General features: G+C 44.7%; 1 protein-coding gene across 14 annotated transcripts in view; it reads right to left on the bottom strand.

Annotated features, from left to right (window-relative positions):
- Ptprm (protein tyrosine phosphatase receptor type M) overlaps positions 1 to 21,436 on the bottom strand; it is a 675,227-nt gene that overhangs the window by 390,442 nt on the left and 263,349 nt on the right. For all 14 annotated transcript variants that reach the window (XM_087189931.1, XM_087189938.1, XM_087189934.1 and 11 more), the window contains one exon: positions 19,375 to 19,453. In XM_087189931.1, coding sequence (XP_087046057.1) covers positions 19,375 to 19,453 — 79 coding nt within the window. The remainder of the gene's footprint in view (positions 1 to 19,374; positions 19,454 to 21,436) is intronic.

The raw sequence follows: 21,436 nt of genomic DNA, 5'->3' as shown, positions 1-21,436 counted from the left end.
TTTGTCAATCTGCCTGCAATCTGGGGCCTTCCTATTGTGTTCCCTTTGGGAGAAAATAATGCTTTGCCTATTAGAGCTTTAAAGATTTCACTGCAGTTGAAAAAGATAGCATGGAAGGTTTTGGGTATGCGTTGTTGTAAGAAGAAAAAGCCAGTCTGGGACAGAATCAAAAAGGAAGATATTTTATTGTTCCTGCTGTGCAAATTATCATAGCTCAGCAGTCTTCTTGTAATAACAGATCTGTATTAATAAAGATTATACTGAAGCCTAATTGATGTTTTGAACAAAAACATATTAGATATTTATACTAGCAACATGAAAAGAACAGTAAGAAGTTAAATGATGTTGTCAAGGAAACTCTGAAACACAAATACAGAGCTGTGCATAATATATATTTTAATACAACTAATTAGTATGCAACATTACTTGTGTAACATTTTCCAGCTACCAAAAATACTATCTCTATATGACAGACTCTGCAGATGATGCTACGGCTGCCATAGCTTGGAAATTTTGGCTGATTCTTATTTCCAATTCCAGATGTCAAACGAGTCCAAACGGTAACCAGCACTGTTTCATAACATACATCATCCACAAAGGACAGCTCTCTAAATAAAGGCAGGTTTTACTTGATCTGAGACGCACAGGTGCATTTTAGCATCACAGGTGTCCAGGAACCAAAAGACTGGCTAGGACTTAAATGTTGTGCAGTTTCTTTTAAGAAAACAGTTATTCCAGATAAGAGGGAAAGAGGAGCAAACGGGCAAGGGGGAGGAAAGGGAAGAGAGGAGTAGGACCGTATTTTCTGGACGGGACAGATAACACTGGACACTAACGAGAATAAAGGCGTTACACTCTGCGGCTCTCTCCCATTGCCAAAGGTCTTCAGGCCAGGTCTGTAGACACCATGAGAGAATATCACCCTGCGCTTGGGTGCCCAGCGATTATAAACTAGCACTCATTTGAGCCTGAGCAGAACATAATTAGGAATGGAAGTGGGTTATAACCAAAGAACACAGAAAAATGTATTTCAATATCAACAACCCAGGAAAACTCCACTACCAATTTGGAGACCACTAATAATTCAACATATTCATGATCCTTAACATGCAAAGTGTTCTAAATGGCTCTAACAAAGTCACATAATTAAAGACCCTTGTTTCTTGATATTTATATATTAATGTACAACTCAATGAACTCTATTTTGCTGATTTAATCAAGACTCCTTAAGAATAGCATAATTCTATGGTTTTTAAAGCCCTCTTAAAAAAGTCCCTACATTAAATTTTTCTTCTACTCTTTCTTCCCGAGGAACTGGAAAATGCATCAGAAAATGGAAAAATAAGTAGCATTCACTGACTACTTATGTGCCAGAGACCTTTCCACTGAATACACAGATGTTCTGCAAGGTCAGTGTTTCTGCCATTTTTGCAGATGGTGGAACCTGGGGTACTTGGCTCAGTCAGAGGGACAGCCAACTCGGCTCCCAGGTCCAAACCCCGATGCAGGCCATGAGGGTACACTGCCTCTCCCCGGCTCCCACCATCTCTGCCTTCCTAGTGGCCTTCATCCCCCATGGGGTGGCCCCTCTGCCTGCCTGTTGGAATCCTGGCTTTTTCCACAGCCCTCCTCCAAAGCTGGTCATCCTGCGAAGCTTCCATGGATCATGGATCCTCCTACCTTGTCCATATACCTCCATCCCAAGAGCAAGGCAACTGATGCTCTTACGCACACCAGACCCCTGGCAGCTTCCTTATGTTTTGGGCATCTTATTTACAATTAAGAAAACTCTCATGCAACTATCCCCGAAAACTGTTCAGTTGAAATGTCAACTTCCATAGCAGAATTCTACTCTTCTATCTTCTCTCTTGACTGCTGACTTTTGGTTCACAAGCTTAATTCTTTCCATGATCTGGTCACAGAATTCATTCCATAGTTCTGGTGAGCTGAGATATGACTGTATGTTAGGTTTATCTACACCAACATTCCCGACAATATTAGAGAATTTTGAGATTCATTAAATTAAAAGGGCTGTTTCAAAAGCCAAAAGGCTGGTTTCTTATCAAGGAAATGTAAGGAATGTTGAGTATGGCTCTTGTTCTAATAAAACATAAATATAAACATGTTGAATATCATAAACTAAAAACCCCAAAATTTTTCAGAGCCAATTAGACACTATAAGAAAATAGAAAGTTCTACACATGGCTTCATGGGATAAGTCTCAGTCAAAACACGGACATGCTAAAAATATTGTATAAAATTAACTCCACGCTACGCGTATAAGAGTCACAAAACACAAGTAGAGTCCATGTTTAGACTTTGTCCCCAAGATATTCATAATGTATACACAAATATTCCAAAATCCAAAATAGTTCTGCTTTCAAGCACTGTAGACAAGGGACACTCAACATCTGCTTCAGGGCTTGGCAACCTTCTCAAATGTTCACTTCCTCTGTAAAGTAATTCTAACTAAGCACATTACTCTCACCCACAGGGCCATCAACCCACAAGTACACACCATTAGAAAACAAGAAGGAAAGCTAGAGCAGTGCAACTCCTCTATTCATCAGTGTGTTTGAACAATACAGGCAGGCACACACGCACGCACACACCCTACAGTGCTGGCTCCTGGGCCTGCTCCATCCACTTCCTGTAGACCATACCAAGGTCCAGGTCTCTGTCCCAGCATCCTCCACGCCTCCTCATCGCTGGCAGAAGGCCTCAGGCCCCAGCCCAGTAGGAAGCTGCTCTCTTCAGATCTCCAGAAAACATGCCGGGCTGCCTAGACTCTCCCTTCTTCTCCAGATGCCTCCTGGTAACAAGAAATGCCTTAGGCCACACACATCTTTTTTCAAAACTTATGAAACCACTTCCAAAATTCTTCTTTCTGTCCCATTTTCCCTGGGATCATCCTTCTTCCTGGGCCAGTCACTAAGGCCGAGGCATCTCCAAGCAGAACCTGTGGGCTCCTGGTAGCAGCACTCACCACCAAAAAGCCAACAGGCTGGAATACACCAGTAACCCCCAGCCAGATCCCCGAGTCCCACAATAACAAGCAATAGAAAATAACACTTCTGAGTCTCAGAAACACAGAGCCCATGCAGGCTGACACCGGGGACCAAGAAGCCAGCCACAGGGGCCAGCAGGCTGTAAGGCAACCCGGAGATGCGGAGTCACAGGAGCCCTGCAGAGGAGACCTTGGCACCAAGCTGCTCACTGGCCAGCAGCATGCAGGGCAAGGGAGGGATGGCCGCTGTGCCCATTACCAGGCAGCTCTTGCCTGAGCTGAGTTCCCTGCTGGGGTCGCCCAGATGCAAGGTGCCACGCCATGACACTGCTGTCACATGCGGAACAGAAGCAAACCCTGCAGTGCAGTGAGGGAAGTGTGGCAATGGAGGAGTGAAGGACCCGGGGACAGTCACCACGAGGGGAGGGGCTCTCCTCCTGCAGGCACAGAAAGGTCCCGCAGCCTGGGACAGATCCTCTGGGGGCCAGTGACAAGGCAGCCATCTGTACGGGCAGAAGCTGCAGTCTGTCATAGGGCGCACACACAGGCAGCCTGCGTCCATTGGGGGCGGCACCGTACCAAGTGCTGCCAGCTCTCAAGGGTCAGATAAAGCTGCTTGGCCTGGAAGGCTCTTGTCATCTCTTTCCCTACGGCCTGTGTGGCCGTGCTCTGCCCGTGACAGTGGCAGTCTTTGCAGTCTTTCTTGGAGCTCTCTATGAGATGGGGCTGTACCTCCTCTCCATCCCCTGGGGACGCCCTTTGTACCCACAAGTAAACTGTAGCCAGGGACCCTCTCAACAGCTAGCCTGGAGCTGGGCCCAGCCCTGGGCCACTTCCTCATGCAGGGATCCTGGGCTAGGGATCCTTTCTCAGGGCTATGGTCTGAGGCCTCTGTTCTCCCTGGGGCTTCATCCTGGATCTGGGGCCTCTCATGGGAGCATGGACTGACCAACGCCCTGTCAAGTCCCTGCCGGGCACCGGATCCCTGCTGGGCACCACCTCTGCCCACTTCCTGTTGGCATAACTTCACTACAGAAGCCTGGTGCTTTCCTGGCTCCTTCTAGAACCCCCAGACCCCCAGCTCCGGCTCCTCAGGGATCTTTCTCTTCTCACTCCAGTCCCTCAACCCCCAGCTGGGAGGAATGGCCCTGTTACCTCTCAGGGACCCCCAGAAGTAACCACCAGAAGAAGACTAACTGGAAACAAAATTCAGTTTACAGCCTCTGTAAGGTTCTACATCAGAACAAGAGAAAATCTTAAATACCTGTGCCACAAAAATTGATAAAAAAGACTTAGCCCTCCTGTTACGCAGGTCACAACTTATTTTATCTGCCAGAAACACAATTTAGATAAAAATATAAAGTGAGATAAAGTCAAGAGCCAACTTCCCTAGGTACACTAGTGCATTCGGTATCACAATGTTGATGCCTGACTTGTGGCTAAAGATTTAGAATAAAAACTGTAAGATGTCTAGATGTGTCTGCCTATGTCCTTAAATACATAAGAGCTATGAATACTGTAGATATTTATGAACCTCTGGATCCATCTAATTAACACCTGTTATTTTCTCTGTTATAACTAGAGAAAAGTTCGTGCTTACATAAACAAACATCGCTAAAACTCAGAAATAAAAGGAGGAACCCAAATGATCTCCCAGTTCACTTGACTTGGGTAAACTACTGGTATCTCACACTAGTTTAATAGTTTACTAAGAGCAGAACAGCTGTCTTCCTTCTGTTGGTATTCAGTAAAAACATGCATCTGTACTGTACACGGGTTTGGTGGTCAATAAAGCCAATGCTGTATGTAGTAGATGATAAGATTACAAATCAAATAGACTTTTAAAATCAAACTAACTCATTAACTTGGCATTTATTTTAATAACTATAATGCTTGACAATAAATTTGCCTAAAAATAGTTTCTAAAATCTTTTTGGTAATTTGCAACCTTATATACTCAATTAAACCTCAGATATTCAATAAATATCTAGATATTTCAGAGCAAAATACTGAAGTATTCATAATTTAAGTTCATGCATTTTGACTTCTTATTCTTACAAAGTGACTAAATATATTTGGATCTCTTGATAACATGTTCTTTAGCCACACCAATTTTTTTTTACTGTAAACAAACATAAAATGTTCCTATTAACTACAGAAGGCTGTCCTAGTTTTCTCTGTCAATAAGGATTACTAATAGTTAAAAGTTATAAGCAACTGGATCAGGGATGTAGCTCAGCGGTGCTGTGCCTGCCTGGCAAGCTCAAGGTACTGGGTTTGATTCCTGGTACTAAAAAAAAAAAAAATTATAAGCAATATATTTAAGTGGGGATACTAGAAAAATAAACAATGAGGGGAAGTAACAGAAAAAAAGGGAGGTAGGATGAGTTTTGTCGAAGGGACTAAAAGTAATTTTCCTCTAAACAGGATGATTGGTTGTTCAAAAACAAATAAGTAGAAAAGAGGGGACAGAGAAAAACCGAATGGGTGTGGACAGGACGTTATGTGGGAAAGTTGTCTCGTCGTGCAGGTTAGCACTTGGGCTCTGAAGGGCACTGTTCCTACAGCTCTTTTAAAGCAAGCGGTGCCCAGCAATCCACAAGTGCAAAGTGAGTGTGACTTCCTTGCTGATTTTCTATCAAAACAGTAAAGTTGTGGGCCAGGGATTTAGCTCAGTGGTTTCTCCGCCTGCTGCCAAGCGCAAGGACCCGAGTTCGATCTCCGGTACCAAAAAACAAAACAAAACAGTGAAGTTGTTGTTGGGATTATTTTGTTCTCAATAAAAATTTAAAAGATGGGCTTCTGAACCTGTTAAGGGGTCTCCTACAAAAGACAGATTCTGTATCACATCACACCAAGTGCCTGCGAAGGGAACTGAATCTGCTCACTTGAAAAGCTGAGGGTTTCTGTTTTCTATTTTTCTCTCACTCGTTATACCAGTTATACTTACTTGATTATTATCAATTTTAGGAAATAACTATTGTTTTACAACAGGCTGTAATCATAATGAATCAAATTGTTCAGATACTTTGACACCTTCTGAAATTCTGTTTTCCTAAAATCAAGTACTAAGCAAATATTAATCTTGAGCTAATTTGGAGATTTCTCAGTGGGTCCTTGGAAAAAAATCTCAAAAGGATTTTACTTTTTAAAAGAGGCAAGTTAAAAATAATAATTAGGTATACAGTATTTGCTATGTTGACTTGCAAAAGAACCATTGTCAAGTAAGATCAACCTCCGTCTCTAATATTTGTGAGAGCTGTTATTAATATAAATATTTCAGGAATTTCATAACATTTCTAGAAATCTCTCAATACCCTTGTCGTCCCTGAAGTCCCCATGATGCTCTAGCGGACAGTAAACAACTGTACCATGTTACCCTAATTCCAGTACTGAAAATGCTACTCTGTGTTAATAGGACAGATGTCCTTGTCGTGCTGCATTACTCTGATAACAAACTCTCATTAGATCTTTATGGTCACTTCAAGTCCTTCATCACTGAGTCACTGTCTTCTATGGATGTGTCCCTTACAGCTCTTGCAATCAGCTCCAAGATGGAGCTCTTCATCTTCCAAAAAGTAGCCAAAAGCCACCGACCCCCCAGGGCAGCTGGTGCTCTGGTTAACAACTTCACCATCCTGTCACAACACTGAGTGAGGATTTCCAGAACTCTGCCTGAAAAGCTGCTGAGACCATGAAACTACCCAGCCAAGAACAAGTGGAGTCAGACTTAATTAAATGAGACTGAATGAACCGATGAAGAACGGTTATCATTCCGATGGCTCTATTTGTTTAGAACAGTTCTGGTTAATTAATGTTCTATTTCCAGGGTTCAAGGAACCCTTTTCGCTTTTCTCTCTTAAGCTGACTATAAATCTTAACTATTTAGGTATGACTATTTAGGTATGACCATTTAGGTAACTATTTAGGTATGACTATACTTTTATTTCTTTTACTCCCTACCCAGTCCTGCAAAATTCTAAGTAACACTATTGAGCATTCCCATTTTTCATGGCAATATGGTTATTTACTTATAGTCATGTACCCTTTGTAGCAGGACATAGTGGAAATATTGCTTCTGTCATCAGGGTTTTGAGCAGAATGTCACACCTGGGAAGGATGTGCATAGAACCCGCTGAGACCAACTGTAAGGAACAAGGCCGACTTTATCCGGACAATGGTTGGAAAGGCGGCCCCACACCTGCATTACAGGTGAAGAGGAAGGGCACTTCCTGACAGGCCCAGTGTCCTCAGCATATCTGAGAGACTTCAAAACGAAAGGAAATCACCCAACCGACAGGTGCTGCAGGTGCAGGTTGGTGGAGAGTCCCTGGTTTGGCTTTGCAAAGTTAAGCCAAGTTTTTAGGCATCCAATTTGAGACTCCTTAACAAGTTTCCAAAAAGCAAACTTAAAAGGTTTATGTGATCCCTTATCATCTTCACTGTATTTGTGTAACTGATTTACCAAATTTAATGCAGAGATTTACTGTATAAACAAGAGTAGTATCACTTTGGTATCTTGGATCAGAAATGAAGTAGCTATGGAGACAAACCTGCTATTGAGGGTGCTCAGACTCCAGTGTTACTGTCTTAGAGCTGTTTTTCACCTCTTCTTATTTGGGTGCAGTTGTCTGGTGCATTTTGCCAGCAATTAGTATTCCCAAGCCCAAGTGGAAGACTTGGTATGACAGCAAAGGATTCATCACCAACCACTGTGGGCCCCCAGAAAGCTCTATGGGACAGCTGTTTCCTGTGTGTCTTCTGTGGGAACTGACCATGGCCATGACAGGCCCTGAGCAGCATCAGCATCGCCAAAGACATTCTGACCCAGTGGCGGGAGACTCTGTTTTGATACAGTAACAAAAACCAGACTGGAACTGGAGCCCCTGTGCTCGGCACTGTGGAGGCTGCGCTGTCCTCCAATGCTTGCTCCTTTCTGTTTCCTGTCCCAGTTAAAATCTTTCTCCTCATGGGTGTCTTACCATGCAGCTTTTAGTTCCAATGCCTCTCCACAGGCATTAGCACTGGATCAACCTAAACCTAGCTTTGTTTTTGGTAAAACTTCTAGAAAAGTTTCAGATAGGGAAAACATGGGGACCCCATCAGACTCCCAGAGTTGGTATAGAGAAAATTCTAAAGTGAAAACATTTGTGCTACATTAGATGCAGAAAGAAATCTTCTCCAGACTTCCTGTATCTGAATAAAGCACAGTCGACCCCTCAAATGCAGTTGCTGTTAACCCCTTTAAGTCGTCTCCTGCTAATTCAGACGCCATGGACAGGGACTGACATTCCCATCAGACTCCAGCAGTCCAGAACTTCTGACCTTCACACTGGGGCCCTGAAACCACTGCCCCCTTGACAGGTGTAGTATGATAAACATGGGTCCTTGCTTATGTAGCGACTTTACCATTGCTGGGAGCTCCCACCTACATGCATTGTTCTCCCCTTGATCTGTCTCTTGTCAGCTGACACGCACAACCCCATTGCTGAGCCTATGAGTCTCCTCCCACAACACCAGGGAGGCCTTTGTGCCTCCCTCCCAAAGCTGCAGGCCATGGCTCGTCTCTTGCACACACCTGTGCACTGGCGAAGGCTGGATCAGCCGCCCCTGGGCTGGCATGCTGCCCCTCACCCTCCCTCTCCTGACTCTCCTGGACTGCAGGTTCTGCTCTCCTGGAGTGCAGGTCGTCCTATGGAGCTGGGTCCTCAGCACAAGGCACCTGCGCATGTTATCTTCCTGCATGAAGCCTGCTATGGCTGCAGCTGGGCTGAGGCGTCCTCTGGGCTCCTGTGCAAGAAGCCTGGCCACCAAGGTGACAGCCCTTTGGCCCTCTGAAGGGAATAAGGCCGTTCTTGGGTGCTGCATTCTCAACAAAGTTAGTTATAAGAGCGAGCCTGACCCAAGTCATGCCCTGGCTTCCTGTTTATGATGCGATCGCCTATACCCACCTGCATGTCCACCTCGATGCCAATCTGGCCTTGGGGCTTCTGCCTCCCAACTGTGAGCTGAACACAACTCTTCTCTCTGTGGGGCTACTGCACCTCCAGAGCGGGCCTTAGACTCACCATGTAGCCCAGGATGGCCGTGACCTCACAGTGATCCTCCTCCCCCATCTCCTGAGTGCTGGGATCACAGGTGTGCACCACCATGCCGGTAGAGATCTGAAATAGCTGCACTTTTCTTCACTCTTCCTTCCAGTATGACTGATGTGTTCAAGATATTTTAAACTGTTTTAAGTCTTTTCCCTTTTTTAAAAAATATTTTTCACATTGAGAAAATATTTTAATAAGACACATTAAAATGGAATTTATTTCTGGGATGCAACCTCTGACACGTGCAGGCATTCATTCCTGTGCCCTTCATTTTATTTCTGGCTGTCCCGGAGGTGTGGTGGTGGTGGTACTACTGGAATGCAGTGGCAGAGGCCACAGACCGCACTGGATGCCCTAAAATGCACAAGACAGCCTCCCCAGGAAGGAATGGCCAGCCCCACAGGGCAGCAGAGAGACTGACCCCCACCTCTCCCGAGACTTCCCCAGCTACAAAACACCTAGGTTTCTTCCACTGTGCTTATTAACACCAAGGTAAGTGTCCCTAGTTAAATCCTTACATACATAGTACTTTTTAGCTTTCCTTACATTTTTATACATTGGATCACTAACACAAAAATATACATTTTAAAAGACTTTTGATACAACTGTCTTTCTTCCATAAAGCCTCTACCAACGTCCGGTTCTGACAGTAGGGTGTGAATGTGCTCTTCTCGCTACCTCTTCAAAACACCACTAGCTTCTGACATCTCTCTTGAGCAACTGGTGAGCCACACACTCAGCTCTGCCGGCTAACATCAATACCAGTAAAATATCTGGACACTGGGGTTCTCACTGGTTGGCTAACGGTCTGCTCATTAGAGGCATGCCCAGTTTCAGAGGACTGTTTCCCAACCCGGGCTACCTGAACCACAGAGAGGACATGGGTGAGCTCATGCAGCACTGCGAGCTACCGATGCTGTCACCAGGGTATGTGCTGTTAGAACGGAGCTCTGGTTTTTACTATGAGGGCCAAAGATACAATCGGGTAATGTCCGGCCTCTCTGTTTGCTGTCATCGTGCATACAGGCATCTTACAGAATGGAAAGTGTCACTTCTCTTTTAGAACCTCATGAGCCCACTGTGGCTTTCTCAGATTGCTGGTACTTGTCCCTTGTACAATGAGCTTAAGGATCTAAAGGATTTATGTGTCTGCATATTCAGAGAGAGCCCTTCCCTGGAACTTGATGACTGCCTCTAGCCTAGGAGATAGGCCCCTTTGGGAAAGAGACTGCCAGAAAAAAAAATTTGGTTAAAATAGCAAAAGCACACCTCAGATGGAGAGCAGATGAAGACAGACTACATTAGGAAGGATAAGATATATACTTTCATAAGCAAATTATCCAATTCAAGTGAAAGCCAATTGGCCCTAATGGAAGACACATTAACTCACTCACCAGGGGAATAAGACAAAGAGACCTGAGAATTCTATTTCCCTGACCAGTTCTTTCCAAGAACTTGAAAGCTAAACTTTCTGCTAACAGCATGCATAAGTTTTTTCAATAAACATCAAGGCTTATATAATTTTCCAAAGTCTTAATATGCCCAGATTCCACCTGGATGCCTACAGTTGTAAATCCCAGAACCATCTTTAGTTAACAGCAGTTGAAGCAGTTTAATCACGCTATTTTATGATTTGGATTTCAGCACATTTGTGTTCAGATATCACTACTTGAGTTTTTTACTAGCTCTTAATCCATGCAAAAAAAAAAAAATTCCTGTACCTGAGCCTTAACAGAATTTTCTTTTATTTGTAAAACAGTTTTTTTTAAAGTACCTCTTTAATAAGGATGGCAGAAAGATTAAAGAAAAAGAGGCAGACGAAGCTTTCTGTGGGCCTAGTACTTAGCCATCAAAAACCATTCTTCCCTGTTTAAAATAACTGACCTATCACTGGAAACTGGAAAAGAGCCCAACGAAAAGGGCTTTGCAGCCAGAAAAGTTTAGATCCCATGCTGAGCTAGAAGCTCCAACCCTTGCCAAACTACTTTAATTGCAACTCTAGGTAGAGCACCTTTAGAATGGGAAATTCCAATCTATCCCATTTTCAAAAGAAAATGTTCTCTCTCCTCAAATTTATAGGCCTATTTGTCTCCTGGATACCCTTTCAAAATGCTCTGCCAGCTTCCTTCCAAAACCTGCAGGAGTTCTACATACTAAATATCTTCCATGAATAACAAACAGGTTTTGGTGCCACTCTTCTCTCATCTCTGCCAAGTTCTGTTGCTTTTAACAAAGAAAGAAGTTTTGGGGTATTAATTGATCTCAAATCAGTCTTTGATTCCAAAGACAAGAATTATTATTGATCAAGATGCAAATCTTTCTGTAGATGCTTCCATTATTATCAATTCTTCAAAGCCTGCGTGGAGATACTAGGGTCAAAAGCAGAGAAGAGTAATTTTCGAGATCACAGGACAAACCAGAGGGGATGAGAGAGGAGTCTGTCCTAAACCCTTTCTATTTTGATTTACATTTTAATGTAATAGCACAGGTTGAAATGAACTGGAAAGATGCCCAACCCCACGAATAAACAAGTAGTGCTTCCCTCTACCTGTGTAACATCTGTAAATCATCACAAGCAAGAAGCCAATTGCTGCCAAACAGGAGAGCCCGTGCTGCCCACCCTACCACAGAAAAACAATGGACGAGGCATTGTGTACATTTTAACATGGACACAACTAAATTCTCCCGTCTAAGAAACTGGTCAGTATAGCTACTTAGGTTATTTCTAGTGGGTCTATCAAAATAGATCACCTAAAATTAATAATAAAGACTGTGGTAGAGGACACGCACATGTTTAATCTCCTGCACCCAAGATGAGGACAGCAACAACAACACTAAGTATCCCTCATCAGAAATGCCTGAAATCAGTATTTTGGGGGGTTTTAACTTTTTTCAGAGTTTGGAAATTCTGCACAGGCATAACGAAGAATCTTGGAGATGGGTCCCAAATCTATACACATAGCCGCAGGGTGATTCTAGGCAACAATTTCAGTGTGCCTACTGAACACGCTAAAGTCAGGTGGGACATTTCCCACTTGTGGGGTCAGGCTGGAAACTATGAAGTTCTGGGTTTTGGAGCGTTTCGGATTTTGAATTTCCACACTGGAGATGTTCTACTTGTACTAATCATAATAAACAGCTAGCATTTTCCACCTCTTAAACTGCGCTAGGTAAGTATGGTTCTAAGTTCTTTATGTACCTCCAATCTGGAATTTGCCTATGAGAAAAAGATCATTGTTATTACTGTCTCCACCACACAAATGAGGTTAAACATCGCAAAAGCCCAAGAAACTCTTGTGATTGAAGCAGAAAACTTCGATCTTAACATGTTTCAGGCCAAAATTATTTTTTACTTACTTGAAAGCATAGATATTAATGGCATAATTATTCAAGTGAAGAAATGAATTGAACATTCTTATCTGAGAAGAATAAGTTAGGCACTAAATATAAATAACTTTGAGCTGAGTGCACTTTGGAGAAGAATGATTTTCCTTTGGAGAAAGTTTCAAGTTCAGCTCCTACATTAATTCTGAGAACTGCAGGTCTCTATTGAGGCACAGGGTTCTGTCTTTATTCAACAAAACCTAAGTCCAAAAAGAATTCTAATGTGTTCCTTGTCACTGCTGTTCACATCTTATTTGTAGTGTTTAATAATCTTAATGAAGTCTAAATTTGGAAATAGTTAAGCAATGTTTGGCTGTGCAAATAAATTCATGAGCAAAAAATTTTGTTTTAAAAATAAGAATAATTTTGACTCTAGGATGTCAGTGGTGATTTATAATTTCTTAAATGGTAAACAAAGCTGCTGACTTATTTTCTATTCTTGAAGCAGTTAATACAGAGTAGTATTGGATTTTTGTTTTTAATTTATCAAATATACACAGCATATGGGCTTATAAAGGCCTTGTATCTTTTTCATTACATCATTATGTTTTTCAATTGGCAGCAAAATAATAGGGATTTTGAATAATTCTTAGACTTCAGATTTCAAGGACTGATGTATGCAAACAGAGAGTCAAGGATATCTGCTATTTCCACTTCTAATTAACACTGAACTGGAGGTTATAGCCATGGCAATTTGGAAAGAAAACAAAAGGCACCCCGACTGGAAAAACAGAAATCTTAATAGCCATAGATATCACGATTCTAGGCCAGGTGTGGTGGCACACACCTGTAATCCCAGCACTCTGGGAGGCTGAGGCAGGATGACCCCAAGTTCAACCCAGCCAAGACAACTTGGCAATTTAATGAGCCCTTGTCTCAAAGTGAAAAAAAAAAGGACTGGGGATGTAGCTTAGTGCAAAAGTCCAGGGTTCAATCCACAGTATCAACAGAAGAAGAAAAAGAAAAAAGATGTCATGATTTCCTATAAAAAATTTTTTTTGAAACTCTCAGGAAAAAAAAAAAAAAGAGTTGATAAACAAGTTCAGCAAGGCCTCACAGGATATGAGGTCAATTTACAAAAATAATTTGGATTTCTGTACACTAACAATGAATGATCTAAAAAGGGAAATTAAAAAGCAAGTTCATTTACTATCACCATGCATGTCCCAGCTGATGTATTCTGGCTGAGACTGATGGGCGGACCCTCAGAGTCACAAGGACATGCAGGGACACAGAACAGTCAAAACAATATTGAGTGAACGGAAACAAAGCTGAAGGATTCAGACCCCAATTTCAAAGGTCACTACAAAGTTACAGCAATCAAAACAGTGTGGCAATAAACAGTAGAAGAACTGACATACACTGAATAGAAATTAAGAGTCCGGAAATAAACCCTTGTATTTTCGGCCAGCCAGTTAATGAAGAAAAGAACAATCTGTGGACAAACAGCGCTGTAGTAACTGAATCTCCATATGCAGAAAGAATGAACGCACGACTGTTCCTATACCACAGATGGACAGTAACTCAGGATCCCTCACCAACCTATGAGTAGGACAGAAACTTCTTGGAGGCAGCTTGTATGTCCAAGGACAGATGAATGGATGAGGAAAATGTGAGGACAATGGAGCACTACTCTGCCATAAAGAAAGATAAACCTAAGTCATTTGTAGGAAAATAGATGCATCTTCAGAACATAATGTCAAGTGACATAAATCAGACACATAAGCTTAAATACTGCATGGTTTCTCTTATATGTGAAACCCAAATAATAAAGAGCAAAATAAAAGATAGGTAATCAGAAGCAGGGGAATAGATCTTTCTCAAATGGAAGGGATGAAGAGATGGAGGAATGGGGAGGGAGGGAAAAGGATAAAAAAGGAGCTAAGTTGTGGTTCGTACATAAGCCAACTCTACACAAGGATGTAAACATGCTCTGCAAATATGTACCAAAAATGAAAACTGTAAAACCTGGGAGAAAACTAGAAGCATACCTTGTGATTTCAGACTAGGCAAATCATTTGCAAATAAGCTATCACATGACACCAGTAACAAAATGTCAAAAGAAAACACAGATCATTTGATTTCATCAAAATCTAAAACTGTAAAAACAATGTACCGGGAAGGAGCCACCGAGAAAATGAAAACACCTACCAATTGGCAGGAAATATTTTCCAACCATGTGTCTGATAAGGGATTGGTGTTCAGATTTTTTAAAAAAAATTTTACAACTGAAGCATAAAAAGATAAACACTTGGGCTGGGGATTTAGCTCAGTGGTTCCGTCATCTGCCTCGAAAGCGCAAGGTCTGGAATTCAATCCCCAGTACCAAAAAAAAAGACAAACACTCAATTGAAAATGGGGAAATGAATGTAAATAGATGCTTCTCTCAGGAAGAGGTGCAAATGACCAGTAAGCACAGGGGAAGACGCTGGGGAACCAGAAGCACAAAGAGATACAACTTCTAAGATGGCTGACACAAAAGACCGATGTATGGTCAGGAACATGGACGCACTGAAACCTTCACCGCAGCTCCTTGGAATGTACATTTGCAGCCAATTTGAAAAATAATTTCACAGTTCCTCAAAATGCTAAACAGAGTGTTACCAGGTGACACAACAGTTCCACTCCTAGGTCTGTACTCATGAGAAATGAAAACAAATGCTACACAAAACCTGTACAGTGATGTTTAGACAGCACTGCTCGATGGTGGGAAGGTGGGAGGCCCCGGAATTCCCATCCACTGATGACTGCGCAGCAAATGTGGTACAGCATGTCCAGATGGGGGGCCTCACTCAGCTCAGAAAGGTGGAAGTACTAGGCTACAACACAAACGAAGCTTGAAACTAATGCTAAGTGAAGGTAACCAGATGCACTGAAGCCACATTTAAATTAAATGTGTAGGACAAGTGACTCCACGGAGACAGAAAGAAGATAAATGGTTGCCGGGGGCTGGACATGAGAAAGGTCTGTTGTAGGGAGGAGGGATGAAAATGCGTTAAAGTTGATCGCGGAAGTGATCACACAGCTCTGTGAGTCGAGGACCATCCACTGCATGGGACCCTTCACGTGGGCAACTGTGTGATTGTGAACCCTGCCTCCGTAACCCCTAGTCCACGTGGACTGTAAGACGCGAAGATGCGTAACACCACCACAAAGCAATCACGGAAACACCCACCCACACATGTGCAGCTCCCAATGTATTTAAAAATAGGACATGACATGAGAAAGCTGATAAATACTTTTGCAGTTTCTCCTACCAGGACTATTAAACGAAATTCGAAATATACCTGCAGTGTGCATGCCAAATGTGAGAATTATCCCCGTCTATTAGGAGTAGTTTTAAGGCACAGAGCTGCTGATTCTGCACAGCCAGCTCCACATTTCAGGCCAATCCCGCATCTTCTTGTCGCTATGTTAAAACCAATTTTATGAGTAACTGCATCCTTGTTTGAAAAGTTACTATTAAAAAATGCTGTAATGCCTACTCATAAAACCTATATGAACCCGAATGTGAGCCTTTATTGGGAACTAAATGAGATTTCACAACTCTGCGTCCATTTGGAAAGCACAGTTTTGGATATGAAATATTTATGTCCTTTTGGGATCTAAATTTAACAAGCATCAAAATTTCACAAATGATTATTACTTAGAAATCTTGATAGGACATCTTGTAACCTATTACCTGTAAAGCTTCCCATTTTAAGATCAAACTAATGCCTTAATCCTTAAAAATCTGTATTTGTATGCTTTCCCCATAAAGTTAAGAGATTCAGGGAAAAAAAACTACAGAAAGGCTATCATCAAAACCATTTAAAGCTTAAGTTCAAAGTGCCACTGCAGCATACATCACCTGGGTACAGAAGCTGTTTGGCAATTCTGTGCCTGCTAAGAGCAGCCTCTTGCAAAGCCAATTAGGTATTAGCAGAGGTATTCTCTGAAGGAGGCCCATAAACACTGTTTCTGTGGCCTGGGAAGCCGGCTCCCCAGGAAGACAGAAGAGACAGCAGACACGTCTCCAGAATGCACTGAGAAGGGTTAGCATCAGGTCTTTATGTTCTAATTTCAGCACAAAGCCTGAAACCCAGGGGGATGGCAGGGGCTGCACCTCAGGACTCCCTACCTGGGCCACAGGTAAGAGGGAGCACAAAGGAACCCAGAATATGGATGTGGGCCCAGCCAAACACCTGTGCCCCATGAGCCCAGACAGCCTCCTCCCAGGTGATGGACCTGAGGCCAGGGACATTCGTCTGTACTAGAAGACCCTGCGGCACTTTTCCAAGCCCAAAGCTATTACTCTGAGAACCTGGCCAAGCTTCAACTCAGGTAATTACACTCTGCTTCCCAAATTTGCCCTGCTGTTTCAATTAGGAACAGCATTGTTCATTTTCCTGCCTTTTCAGGAAAAAAAAAAGGAAGAAATTCTTCTTGAACTCTCTAGTATTGCTAACACCGAAGAAAAGGCAAATGTGACATGCCACAAGGCACGGCTGCCTGAGTACTGAACTCGGTGGTGACGACTGTATGTTCAGTCGCCCACATGTGGTGTTTCAGAGCCTGGATGAAGACATCAGAGAGCGCGACCCCTGGATGGAGTGGGACAGCTATGTCACGCTGCCCCTTGGGTAAGACCCACACAGGCCTGCTCCACCACCACAACAGGGAGTCATCGAATGAGCTGTTCAAATCTGCATAATAAAATGAGTGCAGAAATTCCAGCGAGTGTTTATATTTCTAATACTGTAGATATAACTGTCCTGTCATGATCTGGGTCAGGCTGTCTGCAGAAACCCAATGCAGGAACCAGCCAGCTTCTCTTGATGCCAGGGACTCAAAAAATAAAGCAGGCTGCCATCGCTCCCATGGCCAAAAATTTAAAGCCTGACACTATCAATTTGGGGCAAGCATATAGGGGAAATAAAACTTCCATGCATCACTGGTAGGGCTCTAAGCTGGTGCGGGCACTTTCTGTAACAATTTGGCATCACCTAATAAAAACCTGAAAGTGTCTCCTCCACCCAGCACCACCGCCTGAAGAGTATGCACAAACCCCACAGAGGGGCTGGCACACTGGACCAGGCAACCCAGGCAGGGGCACTAAATGTTTACAGAAGAATAAAATGTAGCTCATCTCTACTGCAAGGTTCCGTGAGTTGTCTTAAAAATGTAACACTAAGTGGAAGGGACAAATTCGAAGAACTCCGCACCCCTTAGGTGTGAGTTCCACATCTGTGGATTCAACCAGCTGCCAAACAAAAAATATCTGAAAGCCACACAGTGCCCCATCCTGAGAATGTGCAGGCACTCCCCTTCCCACCATGAGCCATCCGCAGCATGCAGTGTGGGATCTCACCGGGCACCAGGGGCGGCATAACGTGTACAGAGGCCGTGCACTGGGTACATGCGAACCCCAGGCCATGAGGGAGAGCAGAAGCGGGTCTGGGGCCTGGAGCCATGGGTGGCTGCGTGCGTGTGTGTGCAGTTGGACACCTCATTAGCATGCACAGGAGACACTTGGGTCCTTTTCGGTTTACATACACAAAGTAACTGATTACAGGAAGCAGTACAGGCACACATCTGCTGCTGGATGTCACACAGCAGCATCCTGGTAAATGACCGGGCCCTGTTGCTCCACACAGAGTGGAAAACCCTCACCTGGCTTCCCAGATCCCCACGGCAGAGCAGGAAGCCACCTCTGACTTCCTGGGTCCCATCAAGTGCCAGGAGGGAAGGGACCTGGCTGGGTCCTCCCACTTGACTCCCCCTCTGGGCTTCCCACGGAAGGCCAAGGATTCGGAGGTACAGAGGCACTGGAGGGCGTCAGGCCACCCTTCTGAGGGTCACAGGCCCGGCACTGGGCCTCCGCCTGGCAGTGCCCTGGGCACAGCCATGGGTCAGGGGCCTGCTCACGGTCTGAGCCTGGACCATGGTGTTTGGGGGATTCTGATCGCCACCCAACTGCCACTGCTAAAAGCTTTTCCTGCTGAAAGCCCACACCACCCGCAGCTGGGGCAGGGAGACCAGGAACCTAGGATGGAGCTCGGGGGAGGAGCAGCCTCCACAGTGCCCCGGCCAGGCAGGGAACTGGGCTGGCACCTCCACCACTGGATCTGTTTCCGGGATGGTGACAGCTGTCAAGGTTCATCAGATACGTGTTTGAAAAAGCATGTATTTATCATCATTATGTTTTTTTAAAGTACTAATTTGTAAAAGTTGAAGAGCAGGTCATTGTTGAGGTGCTGAGGTAGTACAGATAAAGCCCTTACACCAGACAAATCCCAAGCCTATTTTGACACTTTTTATTTTTATTTATTTTTTATTTTTTTGGTACCGGAGATCGAACTCGGGTCCTTGCACTTGCGCAGCAGGCGGCAAAACCACTGAGCTAAATTCCCGGCCCTTGACACTATTTTTTAAAACTATTTGAAGCCAGGTATGGAGGTGCACACCTGTGATCCCAGCACTTAGGAGGCTGAGACAGGATCACCGAGAGTTCTAAAAAAAAAAAAAAAAAAAAAAACTCTATTTGACAAAACTAAGGAATAGCAGCAGAAAAATACTTGACACAGGAACGAAATATACCGATTCCCATCACTGAATCCTATGCTTCTACTGAAAAGGGAAATCCAGAGCCTGGGCAGCAGGTTAGCAGGCTCACTACAAGGCTGCTCGAGTGCAGCAAAGTATTCCTCTACTCTCTAGTCCTGGTTTTCACTAAAAGATACCTGGAACCCATGCAAACTGAATTATACAGGAAATGCACATCTGGACTTCCGGGCTGGCAAAGCAACACCCAGAACTCGCAGGGGCCTCTTGGCAGCAGCACTGCCCAGGTCTCAGCCCCTCCCTGGGTCTGTGATGCACCGCTCGGGAAAAGCAGAGACAACTTACTGCACGGATGGCCCAGCACCTTCACTTCATCAATAGCAAGGTAGCCTTGGTGTCCAGAGGTAATCACTTCAAAAATCACCTGGAAGACCAAGAAAGATCTGCGTTATTCACTCATCTTTCACACTTCTACCGGGGCTCTGCCATAACACAGCCTTCTGTTGCTGCGGCTTCCACCCCCCGAAGCGCTGCCTTCTTCCTGGCGTCCTCTGCCCCTAGAGCCCGAGGGCTCCCTTCTTCTCCATCCTTTCCCACTTCCCACAGGCTGAGCTCCAAGTCCCCGGCTGCAGAGCCCCTCAGACCCAGCACTGCCTCCCAGGGACCTTGGACCCGGTGGCTCTCACAGGGCCTGTCTCAAGGATGTAGCTGTCCAGGATGGGGTGGCACAGAGGAGGACGGATGTCTGGGCCTCACGACGGGTGAGGAGAGGGGCAAAGCATCTGGGGCCTTGATCCCAGAACTTAAACTCGGAAGAGAAGGCGATCATTGAGCAAATAATCCCACAAAAATAATACTGCATTTTAAAGTTTAATTATATGTTAAATTTATGTGCCAAACACACATTAAGATCTTTTTTTAACCCTTAGCAGGGATGTTGAGATTTATATTCTTTTATATAACAGTTCTGAAAGGGATTCCAAGGCCAGGCCGTGAACTATGCAGGGTCCTAGGTTCTATACAAATGAAGAGAAGGGGAAAGGAAGCGAAGGACAGTAAATGCTCTGAATGAAGAGAACAAGGTACAGAAAGTACAGGTACCGAGCGGACCTCATAGAGCCGACAGCTGAAGGATGCTATGGCGCTAAGAGTGTAAAGAAGCTGAGACTCCTTCTGGGGTATGTGCAAAGGCCCTGGCATAGGCATGACCATGGTCATAAAGGGGGACTCAGGACCCACAGCTACAGAATACTCAGCTTGTGGGGCTCAGACACCAAGAAAGTTTCACCATTAGTAATGGAGTCAGGTATGGTGGCACAAACTTGGAATCCTGGCACTCTGGGAGGTGAGGCAGAAGGATTGTAAGTTGAAACCCAGACTGGGGAACTGAACAACTTAGAGTTATCTGTCTCTAAATTAGAAAAAAGAAAAACAAGGCTGGGATGCAGCACAGTGTGCAGGCCCTGGGTTCGATCCTCAGCAATGCCACAGATGCTGATGATGGTGGTGGTGATGATGGTGATGAGGACACAGAGAAGAGGCTGCTAACTAAAACTCAAATGGGAGTGGAACGAATTAGGAGGGAGCACGGCATGAAAATTTCCATTGTGATGAAATCCACAAGGCTTTAGCAACTGCTGGATCCCGGAGGAAGCCAAGAGGAAAAAGAGAGGCCTCCTGAGGCTCCAAGAAGGCTTGGCACTGAGATGAGGAAGCCACTTCAGGGCAACTGAGGCTGGAAGAAGCAGGAGGCCCGTCTAGTTTCTGAACCTGACTGGCTGGCTGACGGAATCGGTCGCCACCTGAATGTGCTTTTTAGTCCCATCCAGGAGCCGGGTCTGCACACACTGCCCATCGCTGTGCTCCGGGACTCACCCTGGGGACAGCGCCTTTCACTCCACCTAGAGCTGCAGGCATGGCCAAACCCTGCCTGGGCCAGGTCCTGCGCCTGGGGGACGGGCGGACGCGCCCAGCGGGAAGCAGCCACGCCTCAGCGGGAACAGCAACCGCCAGGGGCACTCATACCTTACAGGGTCTCCAGGGAGGGGGCCGGGAAAGCCATCCCCAAATAAGGAGAACCGCAGGCTTTCACTTAGTCACGCCAAGGATAGACACTTAGACACTTAGTCACGCCAAGGATTCCTGGGCAAAGGACAGAATAACCGATCTGGAGACCAGGGACAGAAGGGGAAGGGGCAGGAGGGGCAGGGAGCTTACACAGGGCAACGGCAGCCGCTCCTGTCACGTGGGGGCTGCGGAGCGTTTTCACTGTGGTGGTGGAGACACAAACTACTAGGGTGATGGAACTGTACAGACCTACACACACGTGGGCGCGCGCGAGCATGCATGAGTGCGAGTATGGATTCAACTGGGGAAATCTGAGCACCCGCACCCTGGTCATGCTATT

This window comes from Heterocephalus glaber, unplaced genomic scaffold (genome assembly GCF_053883595.1).
Source record: "Heterocephalus glaber isolate CG9 unplaced genomic scaffold, H.glaber_assembly_v1.0 deba00000331, whole genome shotgun sequence".
NCBI lineage: Eukaryota > Metazoa > Chordata > Mammalia > Rodentia > Bathyergidae > Heterocephalus > Heterocephalus glaber.
The sequence above is the reverse complement of the archived record's forward strand: the minus strand, read 5'-3'. Positions and strand labels throughout refer to the sequence as shown.